The sequence below is a fragment of the Salmo salar genome, chromosome 20 (genome assembly GCF_965601325.2).
Source record: "Salmo salar chromosome 20, fSalSal1, whole genome shotgun sequence".
In the NCBI taxonomy this organism is placed as follows: domain Eukaryota; kingdom Metazoa; phylum Chordata; class Actinopteri; order Salmoniformes; family Salmonidae; genus Salmo; species Salmo salar.
In genome coordinates this window covers 59,371,068-59,387,647 of record NC_138310.1, presented here as the reverse complement: position 1 = coordinate 59,387,647, position 16,580 = coordinate 59,371,068, and the positions used below count along the sequence as shown (strand labels likewise).

The 16,580-nt window shown below is 41.2% G+C and overlaps 1 protein-coding gene across 2 annotated transcripts in view; it reads left to right on the top strand.

Moving 5' to 3' along the window:
* The window catches only part of LOC106580977 (neurobeachin), a 313,133-nt gene extending 296,780 nt beyond the window's left edge, over positions 1-16,353 (top strand). For both annotated transcript variants that reach the window (XM_045703701.2, XM_014162593.3), the window contains 8 exons: positions 597-789; positions 3,561-3,632; positions 3,980-4,135; positions 4,371-4,541; positions 10,453-10,554; positions 11,640-11,836; positions 12,572-12,723; positions 13,258-16,353. In XM_045703701.2, coding sequence (XP_045559657.2) covers positions 597-789; positions 3,561-3,632; positions 3,980-4,135; positions 4,371-4,541; positions 10,453-10,554; positions 11,640-11,836; positions 12,572-12,723; positions 13,258-13,348 — 1,134 coding nt within the window. In that variant the 3' untranslated portion in view covers positions 13,349-16,353. The remainder of the gene's footprint in view (positions 1-596; positions 790-3,560; positions 3,633-3,979; positions 4,136-4,370; positions 4,542-10,452; positions 10,555-11,639; positions 11,837-12,571; positions 12,724-13,257) is intronic.
* Positions 16,354-16,580: the final 227 nt, after the last annotated feature.

Genomic DNA, 16,580 nt, shown 5'->3' with positions numbered 1-16,580 from the left:
TCTGACGCGTTGTTGGTTTAGTCCTTTTTGCTATCCCCATACAGTCAACTAAACTGAGGGACACATTTTTGTAGTGCAAAATAATTGTGCAAAGTACAAAGATTACCTACATTTAGCATTAGGAAAATGTTGCCCTGACTTTGCTTGCAAGTGAAGATATATGGATGGACAACCCTTGTCCCTGATGTTTCATGTACTATAAACAACAATTCCATCTCATGTTTCTAACCCCAGTCTGTCTGTCTGTATTTGTGTAGGTGTGTCTGCCTATATGTCTGTATGTATGTCTGTTTGTCTGACTGACCATCAGACTCTCGGGGGGGGTCCTCTTCCCCCTTCTCTTCCCCCTCCTCCCCCCCTTCCTCCTCCCTCCTGTCCTCCTCCTCCTTACCCTCTCCCCTCCTCCTCTTCCTCTTCTTCCTCCCCCCTCCTCTCCTCCTCCTCCTCCACCATGTACATGCAGCTCTTCTGTGTCTGAAACCTGTTTTACCTCCACACTAATTACCTCTCTCCATTCTGTCCCCTTCTCTCTCCTCATCCTCCTCCATCCCTCCATCCTCCACACTCCCTCTCTTCTTCTCTCTTCTACTCAATAGTGTTTCCTTCCCCAGAGCCCTCTGATGTTCAAGGACCAGATGCAGCAGGATGTGATCATGGTGTTGAAGTTCCCCTCCAACTCCCCGGTGACACATGTAGCAGCCAACACCCTGCCACACCTCTCTGTCCCTGCCGCTGTCACCGTCACCTGCAGCAGACTGTTCGCTGTCAACCGCTGGCACAACACTGTCGGTGAGGGTACTACACACACACAGAGGCCAGAAAGCACAGACCAGAACACATATACCCTACCGTTCAAAAGTTTGGGGGTCACTTAGAAATGTCCTTGTTTTTGAAAGAGAAGCACATTTTTTGTCCATTAAAATAACATCAAATTGATCAGAAATACAGTGTAGAAATTGTTAATGTTGTAAATGACATGTAATCGAACCCACAAGTGCTGATGACCCAGATACTCAACTAGTCTAAAGAAGGCCAGTTTTATTGCTTCTTTAATCAGGACAACAGTTTTCAGCTGTGCTAACATAATTGCAAAAGGGTTTTCTAATGATCAATTAGCCTTTTAAAATGATAAACTTGGATTAGCTAACACAATGTGCCATTGGAATACAGGAGTGATGGTTGCTGATAATGGGCCTCTTGTACGCCTATGTAGATATTCCATAAAAAATCAGCCGTTTCCAGCTACAATAGTCATTTACAACACTAACAATGTCTACACTGTATTTCTGATCCATTTGATGTTATTTTAATGGACAAAAATGTGCTTTTCTTTCAAAAACAAGGACATTTCTAAGTGACCCACAACTATGAACGGTAGTGTACGTGCGCACACACACACACACACACACACACACACACACACACACACACACACACACACACACACACACACACACACACACACTCATAGGCCAGAACACACATGCTCTTGTAAAACTAATTGCGTGTTCTACCACATGTGCTACCTACCACAGCAGTGGCCCTGTAAAACCCCTCCTTACCAACCAAGGATAACCTACACAGCCTGGGTCTGTAGCAGCCTGGGTCTGTAGCAGCCTGGGTCTGTAGCAGCCTGGGTCTGGATAAACCATTTTAGGAGCCATAAGAGATAATTGTGTTACATAAACTTTGCACAGTGACAAGTCACGCCCCTGAGTGAGGTCAGAGAGTGTGTCAGCCTGATGGAACCATCCTTTCGAACAAACTGGGTTAACATGTCGGACCAGAAAACGTTGAGATGCAGCTGCACATTTAAAGTGGTCTGAACTTTGAATCTCAACACGAGGTAGAGACGATAAACTCACCTCTCGGACAATCACTGGTACGGCTGATTTGCTGTCCTAATTAAAGTATCTTCGAAAGCAAATTTAAGTGGGACCATTCTACTAACGTTACTCTGCTCAAACCATCGTATTACGTTACTCTCACCACCCCACTGGGAACCATCGACCTGGCTGGCTAGCCTATCTTCAAAGAAGCATCTTCAGGAGTGAATGGAAGAATAATCAATTGTAGTTCTGTTCAGGACTACACGACAAGTCACCAGATACTGGACAACTACAGAGAAGAACAACAGTAGAAGACTTGTTGGAACCATTTTGGGACAATCAGAGCCTTACAAGCGTGCCACGTAAAGGCCCAACCCCCTTTCCAAGGCCCTGTCCACCGAGAGAGATCCTGCATTTCATGTAAATACATTCATGATTTCTTGCTCAAAGAGGGTGGTGGTTCGTGTACAAAGTATATGATTACTATAAGTGAGAGTAGTTTCTAAATGTACCAAAGTTAAGTGTCTTTGTCCATCTTTGCCCCCCACCCCTCCATCTCTTTTATAACAAGCAGACATGTTGTTGTCGTTCCGCTAGGGACCTGTTTTAACGTATTAAGTGGGTATGTTTATCCTGTGTTACCATTTAATTAGCTAGTAAATAAATATTTAAACCAACTTGTGTTGTACTGAATAAGTAAGGCTCTGGTTTTTGCAGATGCAAGGAGGTTACGACTGTTCAGAATGATGATATGATACGAGGTTATGGTTAATAAATTGACTGTTTATAGACTTGACAGGTAAAGACCTTTAGAGTTTAATTCGGGAGATGGTAACTCTTTAAAGAACCACTCTCGTGGTGCCCCAGATCCTAGTGAGTTCATTGTTACACGATTAATTGAATAGGGTAACAATTAAACATATTTAGGTAATTAGATAAATAACAGTATTCAGATTGATGTTAAAGTCAAGCCATGACAATATCTACCCACTCTGCTACACCCCTTGGTCAGGTAAAGAGCGACTGAGTGCTTCCACATGTTGGTCCTCAGGCATGTGTGAACAACATTACCCCCCAACGCTCCAAAGAAAAAAACACTCACGCAAACACGCACGCACGCAGGCGCACACATACACACACACACACACACACACACATACGCACACACACGCACACTTCTCAGGAACCAAACTCACCTTAGGATCAAGGGTCACTGCAAAGCTTACTGGGAAATTAGGCTGCAACTGCACCAGATTCTCTTCACACTTCCACATCTGTCACTGGAGCGCGCGCACACACACACACACACACACACACACACACACACACACACACACACACACACACACACACACACACACACACACACACAGAGAGTTGAGGACCAGAGTGGAGCCTTACATTCTGTCGTTAAGGACCACAGCTGCAACTCCAATGTTCTTCTGTTGGAGAGAAGAAAAGGGTTCTGGGTTCCAACAATAATGAGCAGAATAATAAGGGCTTCATATTCCCAGCATGCTGCTGTGTTTCTGCCCTCCAGTCTCCCTCCAGGGGATCATAGCTCTACTCAGCCTGACAGTCAGGAACTGAAATCAATAAGCTTCATGGAACCTTCATGAACCAACCTCTGACCATGGAGCAGGTGCTCTGTGTGTGTGTGTGTGTGGCCGTGCATACTTGTGTGCGTACCTGCTTGTGTAACATACATGTGAAATGTGTGTGTGTTTCCAGGTTTGAGAGGAGCGCCAGGTTACTCCCTGGAACAGGCCCACCACCTGCCCATAGAGATGGACCCTCTGATTGGTGAGTGTAACCCTGAGTCCAGGCCAGACCATTGTACTGAATACTAACTAAGTTATCCCTCTGATTGGTGAGTGTAACCCTGAGGCCAGGCCAGGCCAGGCCATTGTACTGAATACTAACTAAGTTATCCCTCTGATTGGTGAGTGTAACCCTGAGTCCAGGCCAGACCATTGTACTGAATACTAACTAAGTTATCCCTCTGATTGGTGAGTGTAACCCTGAGTCCAGGCCAGACCATTGTACTGAATACTAACTAAGTTATCCCTCTGATTGGTGAGTGTAACCCTGAGTCCAGGCCAGACCATTGTACTGAATACTAACTAAGTTATCCCTCTGATTGGGTGTAGCCAACAACTCTGGGAGTAACAAGCGTCAGATCACAGACCTGGTGGATCAGAGCATCCAGATCAATACACTCTGCTTCGTGGTTACCGCCGACAACCGCTACATCCTGGTCTGTGGCTTCTGGGACAAGAGTTTCAGAGTCTACTCTACCGAGACAGGTAATACTACCATGGTACTACTAGCTACTATAGTACCACCATAATACTAATACTATACTACTACTATATTACACTGTACTACTTCCACACAGTAGGCCTAGACACAAAGGTTTAAATCATAATACTGTCTCTGTGCAGATAAGCTGACCCAGATAATAGTACAGACCGTATAATACACCTACCTTATTACTACTGTATGTCTACATTACTTTATATTGCTCTCTCTGTCCTGCAGGTAAGCTGACCCAGATAGTGTTTGGACACTGGGACGTGGTGACGTGTCTGGCCAGGTCAGAGAGCTACATCGGGGGAGACTGCTATATCGTGTCAGGGTCCAGAGACGCTACTCTGCTACTGTGGTACTGGAGTGGACGACACCACATCATAGGAGACAACCCCAACAACAGTAAGTCAGAACACACACTCACATGTACACACACACACACAAACAGACAGAGACAGACATACACAAACAGACACACACACACAGTGTAACAGTCCTGTCCATGAGCTGAAGCCAGTAGTTGCCCTCTGTCCAAGGGTAGAGAGAGGAAGCTCTTCATATCAGCTCAAATGAATTACAGCACCTCATTGCGGAGCTGTAGTTCATCAAGGTAGATTATTATATTAATAGAAGTATTCTTTGATCAGCAGTGAAAATTCTGGTTTCCACTCTTATGGAATGATGGACAGAGACAGGGAGCAGGGCTGGCGCCAGAATGAATCAGTTGGACTGCCATTTGATTTCTATAGGCGGGCCCGTTTTTTTCTTCAAATGTTGTTAATGGGTGTTATAATAAAGACCATAGGCAGCTTGTGAGTTTCAAGTTTGGGGAAGTTTACAAGTTATCTTATGTTTTCTACCTATCTGTGTGCCAGTTATTTAAAAAAAATGTATGCGCATTTTTGTGGAACACTTTCACGTCAATAATACCTATTTAGTTTCTCAAAATTATTGTCATGTGGTTAATCATAAAAATCTTAATTAAAATGCAAAAAATCTCAACGTCAACAGTGAAGAGGCGACTCCGGGATGTTGGCCGGTGTCTGTGTTCTTTTGTCCATCATAATCTTTTCTTTTTATTGACCAGTCTGACATATGGCTTTTTCTTTGCAACTCAGCCTGGAAGGCCAGCATCCCGGAGTCGCCTCTTCACTGTTGACGTTGAGACTGGTGTTTTGCGGGTACTATTTAATGAATCTGCCAGTTGAGGACTTGTGAGGGATCTGTTTCTCAAACTAGACGCTCTAATGTACTTGTCCTCTTGCTCAGTTGTGCACCGGGGCCTCCCACTCCTCTTTCTATTCTGGTTAGAGCCAGTTTGCGCTATTCTGTGAAGGGAGTAGTACCCAGCGTTGTACGAGATCTTCAGTTTCTTGTCAATTTCTCACATGGAATAGCCTTCATTTCTCAGAACAAGAATAGACTGACCAGTTTCAGATAAAAGTTATTTGTTTCTGGCCCTTTTGAGCCTGTAATCGAACCCACAAATGCTGATGCTCGTCTAGTCTAAAGAAGGCCAGTTTTATTGCTTCTTTAATCAGAAAACAGTTTTCAGCTGTGCTAACATAATTGCAAAAGGGTTTTCAATTAGCCTTTTAAAATGATAAACTTGGATTAGCTAACACAATGTGCCATTGGAACACAGGAGTGATGGTTGCTGATAATGGGCCTCTTGTACGCATGTATGTAGATATTCCGTAAAAAATCGGCCGCTTCCAGCTGCAATAGTCATTTACAACACTAACAATGTCTACACTGTATTTCTGATCCATTTGATGTTATTTTAATGGACAAAAATGTTCTTTTCTTTAAAAAACAAGGACATTTCTAAGTGACCCCAAACTTTTGAACAGTGTGTATGTAATGTTGAATTGATAAAAATCAACAATCAAAGGGCAAACAATTCACACAATGAAACAATGAATGTGCAAGATTTGGCAAGAGACAGCAGAGCACATTCTGTAGAGTTTAGTGCATGGCCCTTCTTCTTGTACTCAAGACACATTATCTAAACACATTTGAAATGCTTTTCACTCACAGACACAACTCAATGTTCACCTAGGCCTATAGCCACGCACGCTGCACGAATTCTGGCTTCGCAAATAAGCATAGGCTATTTAAAAAGAAGGAGCCAATGATCCTCTGTGGCTAAGTCAAGCTCTCTGGTAAAGTCTTTTGAATGATTTTATTTAGACAGGAGTAATTATATAATTTTGGCAAAACATCAATTTACGTTAGGGGAAGCCAGCATCCGAACAGTGCACTGTGCACCCGCCAACTTTCCTTTCTAATTTTCAAGTGGCTGAAACCAGAGATCTGTATATAATGCCTTTCAACAAGTTTAGGTCTGCATATTGTGCCCATAGAAACGCATTGGGCGTATTCCTCGCTGCAGAAACTAGCGGGCGAAACAGCGACACTCTGTCTTACTATGTGTAGCCCATGTATCTGATGCTGTCTGTCCAGAAAAAGTATAACATACCATACTCCCTTTGCCCAGACAGCGTTAGATACATGGTCTACACATACAGAGACAGAGGGGTGCTGTTTTGCTCACTCGCACGCTTTATCTGAGATTAATGCATTTTCTGTCGGTGCGCATCTCAGTGAAATAAATGATCATTATTTCAATATTTTATTTGGATGGGCAAGGGCGGGCCAGGCCCCCTAGGGCCCCCACATAACGCCGGCCCTGACAGGGAGATGCATCTACTGTATATGCACCTATATGTGTGTTACCTGCGTTCCAGTAAAATACTCCAGATGTCTTGCTATTCAGCTCCAGAGTGTGATTTGATTTCTGCTGCTCTTCTCACTTAGTTCCTCATACTCACTAATTATCTGTGTTCAAAACAACCACTTCACCGTTTGTCTGACTTAGACACAATAACAGTGTGTGTGCGTGCGTGTGTGTGCGTGCGTGTGTGTGTGTGCGCGTGTGTGTGCGCGTGCGCGTACGTGTGTGTGTGTGTGTGTGTGTAAGAGTGTTTGTGTGCGTGTTCGTATATATAATGTATTTGTGTGTACTGTGCATGAACTGGTGTCACATGGGGCTGTGGTTGAGGTGAGTGTTTTTCTCATTATCTTTACTGAAGATAATTAAGAATTTCAGCTTGGTTTGTTCCAATTAATAGAGGGTGCCGCAGCACTATACTGCAGGAGAAAACACTCCCATGGTACACACACACACACACACACACACACACACACACACACACACACACACACACACACACACACACACACACACACACACACACACACACACATGGCTTACTGTACTGTGCACCTTCCCTAGCAAAGGAAGGTTTCTTCTATGGAGAGAACTTCAACTAATCATATTCCATATCAATCAAACCAGGATGTTTGATATCAGTTTTCTTCACTACAGATGAAACACATAGTACCCGTCAAAAGTTTGGACACACCTACTCATTCAAGGGTTTTTCTTTATTTTAACTTTTTTCTAAATTGTAAAATAATAGTGTAGACATCAAAAATATGAAATAACACATATGGAGTCATGTAGTAAACAAAAAAGTGTTAAAATATATTTTAGATTTTAGATTCTTCAAAGTAGCCACCCTTTGCCTTGATAACAGCTTTGCACACTCTTGGTATTCTCTCAACCAGCTTCACCTGGAATGCTTTTCCAACAGTCTTGAAGGAGTTCCCACATATAATGAGCACTTGTTGGCTGCTTTTCCTTCACTCTGCTGTCCAACTCATCACAAACCATCTCAATTGGGTTGAGGTCAGGTGATTGTGGAGGCAAGGTCATCTGATGCAGCACTCCATCACTCTCCTTCTTGGTCAAATAACCCTTACCCATCCTGGAGGTGTGTTTTGGGTCATTGTCCTGTTGAAAAACAAATGATAGTCCCACTAAGCGCAAACCAGATGGGAAGGCGTATCAGTGCAGAATGCTGTTGTAGCCATGCTGGTTAAGTATGCCTTGAATTCTAAATAAATCACTGACAGTGTCACCAGCAAAGCACCATCTCACCTTCTCCTCCATGCTTCATGGCGGGAACCACACATGCGGAGATCATCCGTTCACCTACTCTGCATCTCACAAAGACACAGCGGTTGGAACCAAAAATCTCCAATTTGGACTCATCACACCAAAAGACAGATTTCCACCAGTCTCTTCTTCTTATTGGTGTCCTTTAGTAGTGGTTTCTTTGCAGCAATTCGACCATGAAGGCCTGACTCACGCAGTCTCCTCTGAACAGTTGATGCTGAGATGTGTCTGTTTCTTGAACTCTGTGAAGCATTTATTTGGGCTGCAATTTCTGAGGCTGGTAACTCTAATGAACTTATCCTCTGCTGCAGCAGAGTTAACTCTGTGTCTTCCTTTCCTGTGGCGGTCCTCATGAGAGCCAGTTTCATCATAGCGCTTGATGGTTTTTGCGACTGCACTTGAAGAAACGTTCAAAGTTCTTGACATTTTTGCTGACCTTCATGTCTTAAAGTAATGATGGACTGTCGTTTCTCTTTGCTTATTTGAGCTGTTCTTACCATAATATGGACTTGGTCTTTTACCAAATAGGACTCTCTTCTGTATACCACCCCTACCTTGTTACAACACAAGTGATTGGCTCAAACGCATTAAGAAGGAAAGAAATTCCACAAATGAACTTTTAACAAGGCACACCTGTTTAAGTGAAATGCATTCCAGGTGACTACCTCATGAAGCTTTTTCTGAGAATGCCAAGAGTGTGCAAAGCTGTCATCAAGGCAAAGGGTGGCTACTTTGAAGTAAAAATATATTTTGATTTGGTTACTACATGATTCCATATGTGTTATTTCATAGTTTTAATGTCTTCACTATTATTATACAATGTAGAAAATAGTAAAAAAAACAAGAAAAGAAAAACCCTTGAACGAGTATGCGTGTCCAAACCTTTGACTGGTACTGTATATGAGCTATTTAGTTGTATTATTAATAAAGCACTTAATCATAATTTATGATACAATTTTAAGATGAACAATAATACTTTTTGTCAGACTTCAGTTCACAGCAATCTAGGTAGGAGAGTATTATATGATTCAATTTTGACAGAGTTGAAGATGTTGTAACCGTTGGCAGGAAGAGAACAGTGCCCTCTAATGTACATCAGCCTGCATGTGTCCTTAACACCTCAGGCCTCATTTATCAAGGTCCATGCCCAGTCAGCGCACAGAACAGGCTAAACCTGGCCAGCGCCAGTTTTCCCACAAAGGTGTTTTATCAACATTTATCAATGTTGAACTTGATGGGAAACTTTGCTTATCTCCATGCAAATCTCAGATCATGAGTATTCACCACGTCTAGTGGTTGATCAACTGTATTGCAAGCAAATATTGTTCTTTTGAGGAAAATGGAGGCGTTTGATACACAGGAATGATAATAATGGTAGGCTAATAAAAACATTGAAACATGTGCCTAATGATGGAACAGATGCATTTGCCATTGGTAAGGAGATCTCATGTAGACTGTGTTTCCTTTTATTCCCGCTACACAATAAATATTAGGCTACCATTTATCCATTGCTCAGAATTTAGTGAGAAATGTACGCATTCTTGATAAATAAAAATAACTTACAGCTCAATCCCCCGCCTGCCTCTCAGGCCGAGCTCGGCCCATACCACTGCAATGTGAGACAGGGTGGGGAGGTTGTGTTGGCTAGCTGGGGGGGGGGCTCAGTGTAGGCTGACTGAATCTTTTGTAGGGCAGGTGAGCTGAATGAGTCCGTGGTCTCTCTGGAGGCCTCACGCTGTCCTGGGACTGACAGGTCTGCTCTGGTCCTACCCTCTAAGGGACTGGAGAAGAGAGAGGGGTGAAAGGGAGGAGAGGGGAGAAGAAAGAGGGATGAGAGGAGAGAGGAAGGAAAGGACATATGGGGTGAGAGGAGAGAGGGGTAGAAGGGAGGAGAGGAGAGAGGGACGAGAAGGGGAGAGACTCCAGGTGTCCAGGACCTCCCTTCACTAGCCTCTCCCCCAGCCGTCATCAATCATGGGACAGTGTGAGGGGAGGGTGGTTGGGGAAGGGGATGATCTGCCGTCACAACATTTTTATGACAATTAACCAGGACCTCGCTGGCAGCAGCTGGGTGAGTGTCACTCACAATGTCTGTGGTCAGTTATTTATCAACATAACAACACATTTGAGTCCTGATGAATGCTCTTATTTCAGACAGTTCTTAGTTCATTACATTCTTCTCAGTCGCTCCTAATAAGTGCATCCTCCAGTGCAGTGCACTCTGTTTCAACGATCCCAAGCCATGGTATGTTGTTCTTAATAAAACCCAACTGTTATGTTGTGTTCCAGGTGACTACCCGGCACCGCGAGCTGTGCTGACCGGCCATGACCATGAGGTGGTGTGTGTCTCTGTGTGTGCCGAGCTGGGACTGGTCATCAGTGGAGCCAAAGGTCAGCAGAGACAGCCTGAGTCCCAAATGGCACTCTATTCCCTGTGTAATGCACTTCTTTTGACCAGGGCCCATATGTCTCTGTTCCAAAGTAGTGCACTACAGTATAATCACCTTCGTCTAATAATAATGATTAATCTTGTTTATAAAGTACTTTTCTCGCACCCAAGGCACTATAGAAAGAAGTACTATAAAATTGAAGTCACAGTATTTAAAAAAACATACACTATATAAAAAAAGTATGTGGACACTCCTTCAGATTAGTGGATTTGGCTATGTCAGCCACACACGTTGCTGACAGATGTATAAAATCGAGCACACAGCCATGCAATCTCCATAGATAAACACTGGCAGTAGAATGGTATTCCTGAAGGACTTTTAACGCGGCACAGTTGTAGGATGCCACTTTTTCAACAAGTCAGTTCGTCAAATTTCTGCCCTGCTAGAGCCGCCCCGGTCAACTGTAAGTGCTGTTATTGTGAAGTGGAAACGTCTAGGAGCAACAACGGCTCTTCTGCAAAGTGGTAGGCCACACAATCTCACAGAACGGAACCGCCGAGTGCTGAAGCGTGTAGTGCGTAAAAATTGTCTCTCCTCGGTTGCAACAATCACTACTGAGTTCCAAACTACCTCTGGAAACAATGTCAGCACAATAACCTTTTGTCGGGAGCTTCATGAAATGGGTTTCCATGGCCGTGCAGCCATATACAAGCCTAAGATCCCCATGTGCAATGCCAAGTGACGGCTGGAGTGGTGTGAAGCTCACCGCCATTGGACTCTGGAGCAGTGGAAACGTGTTACACGCTTCAGCACTTGGCAGTCCCTTTCAACGTGTGTGGCTGAAATAGCTGAAATAGCCCAATCCACTAATTTGAAAGTGTGTCCACATACTTTTGTTTATATAGTGTATGTGAGTTGGCTGATAGGATTATAATGTCACATGCCACAGTACATAGTTGAGTTATCTCAGTTGGGAGTGGAATGTTGAGTATCTCAGGAGTGGAATGTTGAGAAACATTCTTGAAATAGTGTGTGTGCACGCGTCCATGCGTGTTAGTGTGTAACTCTATCTTGCTCTCCCTCCAGAGGGGCCATGTCTGGTCCACACTATAACAGGGGACCTGTTGCGGGCCCTGGAGGGCCCAGATAACTGCCTGTGTCCCCGCCTCATATCTGTGTCCAGCGAGGGCCACTGTATCATCTGCTATGAGAGAGGACTCTTCTGTAACTTCAGCATCAACGGGAAACTACTGGCTCAGATGCAGGTCAACGACTCAACACGGGTACGACCACAGACACAATATGTACCTGGTAAAAGTCTATACACGCCTTGCACAGTCTTCACATTTTACTGTCTTAAAATTAAATATAAAAAAGGGATTCAATTGGGGGGGTTTCCACCGATCTACAGAACCTACTCCACATTTTCAAAGTGAAAGAATTATAGAACATTCTCCAAATGAATAATAATATATATATATATATATATATTTAAATTAAGATATCTTGATTGCATTCTTGATTGCATATGTCTTCACACCCCTTGGTGGAAGCACCTTTGGCAGCCGTTATAGCTGTGAATCATTTTGAATGAGATTCTACTGACTTTGCACAACATATAGGGCAATATATATATATATATATATATATATATATATATATATATATATATATATATATATATATATATATATATATATATACAAATTCAGTAGAATCTCATTCAAAATGATTATATATATATATATATACAAAGTCAGTAGAATCTCATTCAAAATGATTATATATATATATAAAAATCTAAATTGTTCAAGCTCAGTAAATTGTGTTTGTAATCATTGCTGGACAGCAGTATTCAAACTTAGTGCACTACATAGGGACTAGGGTCTAAATATCTAAAGTAGTTTTCTACATAGGGCCTAGGCTGTGATTTGAGTTAGATGATGTCGTTATTATTATTTATTTTTATGTTATTTATTTTATTTATTATTATATAATTATTATGATGTGCTCCCTAGGCCATTATGCTGAGTAGTGATGGCCAGAACCTGGTGACGGGTGGAGACAACGGGGTAGTGGAGGTGTGGCAGGCCTGTGACTTCAAACAACTCTACATCTACCCAGGCTGTGATGCTGGTGTCCGCGCCATGGACCTCTCTCACGACCAGAGGTTAGTCCTGTTAGTCCACCTAGTCAGGTTGCCTCTACAACAGGATCGTGTGTGTGTGTGTGTGTGTGTGTGTGGGTGTGTGTGTGTGTGTGTGTGTGTGTGTGTGTGTGTGTGTGTGTGTGTGTGTGGGGGGGGGGGGGGGGCACGTGCATGGTAGAGCGGTATGTAGGCTGTAACACTGAAAGGGCCTGTGTGTTTCATGCTTGTCAGGGTACATTTGGGGAAACGGAACGTTTGCAGTTCAGTGAGCTTTGTTTTCTTTAAATAGAACCGGTTGCCATAGAGACAACAAAATTGCAGTGAAAGGTTCTGAAAGCACACTTGCCTTGGAGCAATACACAAGCGTCACTTTCCTCACACACACATACATGCACACACCAGACACACACCACACACACACTCACTCACTCACACACATACACACACACACCTATTGTGTTCATGTTAGTAATGTAATGGGTCATATAGAGGTACATTGTATGTCTACATTGTGTTGATGAGCATACTGTATTGTGTGTGTGTCCCCTCCCCCAGGACTCTCATCACTGGCATGGCATCCGGCAGCATTGTGGCGTTCAACATCGACTTCAACCGGTGGCACTACGAGCACCAGAACAGATACTGAGGGTTACAGAGACAGAGAGGCAGTACAACATGGCTGCTGGTTTGGAGGACACCTGGACACTACTGTTAACCAACTATACAGGTTAGCTGCTGTTAACTACCTATACAAGTTAGCTAACTACGGTATAAGAGTTAACTAATGTTAACTAACCTTACAGGTCAACTACAAGTTAACTACAGGTTAACTAACTAACCATAAACTGTTTACCAGATTAGTAATACAGTGTAGGAATACAGTGGGGTCTGCAATTATTGACACCCTTGATGAAGATGAACAATAATGACTGTATAAAATAAATAATTCAAAAACGGAGCTATATTATATGCTCCCAAAAATGTGAGAATTATTTTATGTTAATACAATTGCTTAGAGAAAGAGATTTTATTTAACAAGTAAAAAACTATTCTCAAAAAGGTAGGAGTGAAAATTAAAGATCCCTAAAGATTCTTATAAATAACGTTGTAGTATTTGGTACCATATTCATAGCATGCATTGACTACATCAAGCTTAGGATTCTACAAACTTGTTGGATGCATTTGCAGTTTGTTTAGGTTGTGTTTCTGATAGATATAGAATGGTAAAAATGAATGGTAAATAATGTATTCTGTCATTTTGGAGTCACTTTTATTGTAAATAAAAATATGATAAGTTTCTAAACACTTCGTAATTAATGTGCATGCTACCATGATTCCAGATAATCTTGAGTGAATAATGATGAGTGGGAAAGTTACAGAGGGTCAAAGATCATCCCCAAGACATGCTAACCTCTCACCATTACCAATAACATGGGAGGTTAGAATGTCTTGGGGTATGATCTTTGACCTGTTATAATCTGAAGTACCCAAAAGGGCCACTAGATGTTGTGTGATAGATTACATAAAATCCTTAAAAGATACCAAAATGCTGGTAGTTTATTGGTAAACTTCAAACATTTCCAGTAATACCCTCCCTTTGCAACCTACATTTAAAATATATATATATATATTACTTGTTAAACAAAATCCCTTTCTCTGAGAAATTTAATTATTATAAAATAATATCTATATTTTTATTATACAATATAGCTCAGTATTTGAATTATTTATTTTATACAGTTATTTTTGCTCATATTTATCAAGGGTGTCAATAATTTCAGACCCCACTGTATATACTAAGGTCTAGAGAGAGACAGGTTAAAATATAGGTTATAAGACGTGGAGAAAAAGCACTTCAATTGATGATCTTAGAAGAAGAGGTCAGTTATAGTGCTACAGTGACAGTTTCTTTCAACACTGATTAAAAAAAATGAATGTACGATTTTATTCAACTGGTCATATTTAAAACTGTGAAAAATACAATAAACAAACCTACGGTTAATAACGTTTATACAACATTTGTATGTCAAATACATATCAAACTTGGGACACTTTTCTAGGAAAAAGGAAAAACTGTTGTATATAAGGGTGATGTAAAGAGTTTATTTCCAGAAAAGATTTGAAAAGAACAAGACGCCCCCATTTAGTCTCCATTTTGACAGTTGAACCATAATTCTATGTTCCAAACCGTGACATGACTCTCTCACATCATATCTTAGTGTGCGTCCAAAATGGTACCCTATTCCCTTTACAGTGCGCAACATTTGATCAGGACCCATAGGGCTCTGGTCAAAAGAAATGCACTATAAAGGGATTAGCATGCCATTTGGGACGTAGATTAGTTGGTTAGTAATAATAACAGATAGTTGGTCTCCCATCACAGTAGTCTATTGATGCAATGTAGGTGTCAAAAACAACAAATTGTTCTATGTTAATTTGATAATGTGTTTACATGTCTGTAAGGGCAATTTCAGAACTCTGCGTACTGTGTGAAATGTGTCCATTGTAATTGTAATTTGTTTCTTAATCACGTTTCACATTATCAGCAGGAAATAACAATCCTTGTAATGATTTCCATCCCATTTGTTGTTCGGTAACTATTTTATTTATATTTCAACAAAGGCAAAGATTTAAAATTACTTTGATCTACTTTTAAAATTACTACCACAGGCTAGTCAGGTTTAGTCGTCATGGTTTGTATTTCCAGCTAATGGATTGATAAGGAAGGCAGTGCAAGACGTCAGTTGTAGAAACTCTGGATGATAACTATGGTAACTCAATATGAAAACTATCAATATCATGAGTTTATTAAGCCTGCAATCCAGACCTGTTTTGTACTACCATTCCACTCATTGTACTCTGTGTCATATGCCAAACATGACATGATATTTGGCATGGCAAGTTGTGGAAAGGAATGGAATGTTAGCGCAAACAGACTGATACCCAGGCTAAATGAAAGGTTGGGGCATGTAGCTAACCTAACCAAGAACAGGCTATAGTCATTCCAAAATTATTCTTAACTATATTGAATAAACAGAACATTTTACAACAATGTTAAATATACCATGTGTGAGTTGACAGTAAGATGAAAAGGAAAAAAAGAAATGACAATATGCTAAGAGTTTGGGTTTGCATTGTAATGGTACAGACAGCAGCCTAGCTAAACCAGGGGATCTGCATGCAGAGACCTACAGTGGCTGTAGGATGGAAAAGCTATCTTACTTTACTGGTTTGATTCATAATAACAATCAATATGAATTTGACATTCTGAGTTTATTTAGAATATTTGACAAATATTTGTGTAAGGAGGATTTTGCTAAATAAATGCATTTTATTTGTGTTGACATTAGCACTGCAATTTGACGTCGTTTTTTTTAAATAACATTTCTTATTGCTTTCAAAAACTTTTTTTGATTTGTATGTAATATATTTTGTTGATATAAGTATATCATATGATTTTATAAGTTATTTGTATTTACCTGTTGTTTTTTGCATATGTTGCCATTTCTGAGGTATTTACCTTGTGTTTGTTTGAAGCTGTTTTACATTAAGCTCTGCCAATATATACAGATTGATAAACTGTGCAATATAAAATTGGTTTCCTTTTTGTTGTATTTATAATAAAAATAAATAAAGCAAGCTCTTATGCAAGTGAATTGTCCATTCTTTCTAGCAGTCTGAACATAACTACTACTATGTTTTCCTAATAGTCTGGCATATAGAATAGAGAATGTATATGTATTTTACTTATAAACCTATGCACTAAAAGTTATCTCAAGAGTGGAAGCTCAACGTGCTGAAATGTTTATTGTGTTTCTTGTTGTTTTACTACTAACTTCTGGATCTGGTACAGATTATCCTATACTGCCATCTACTGA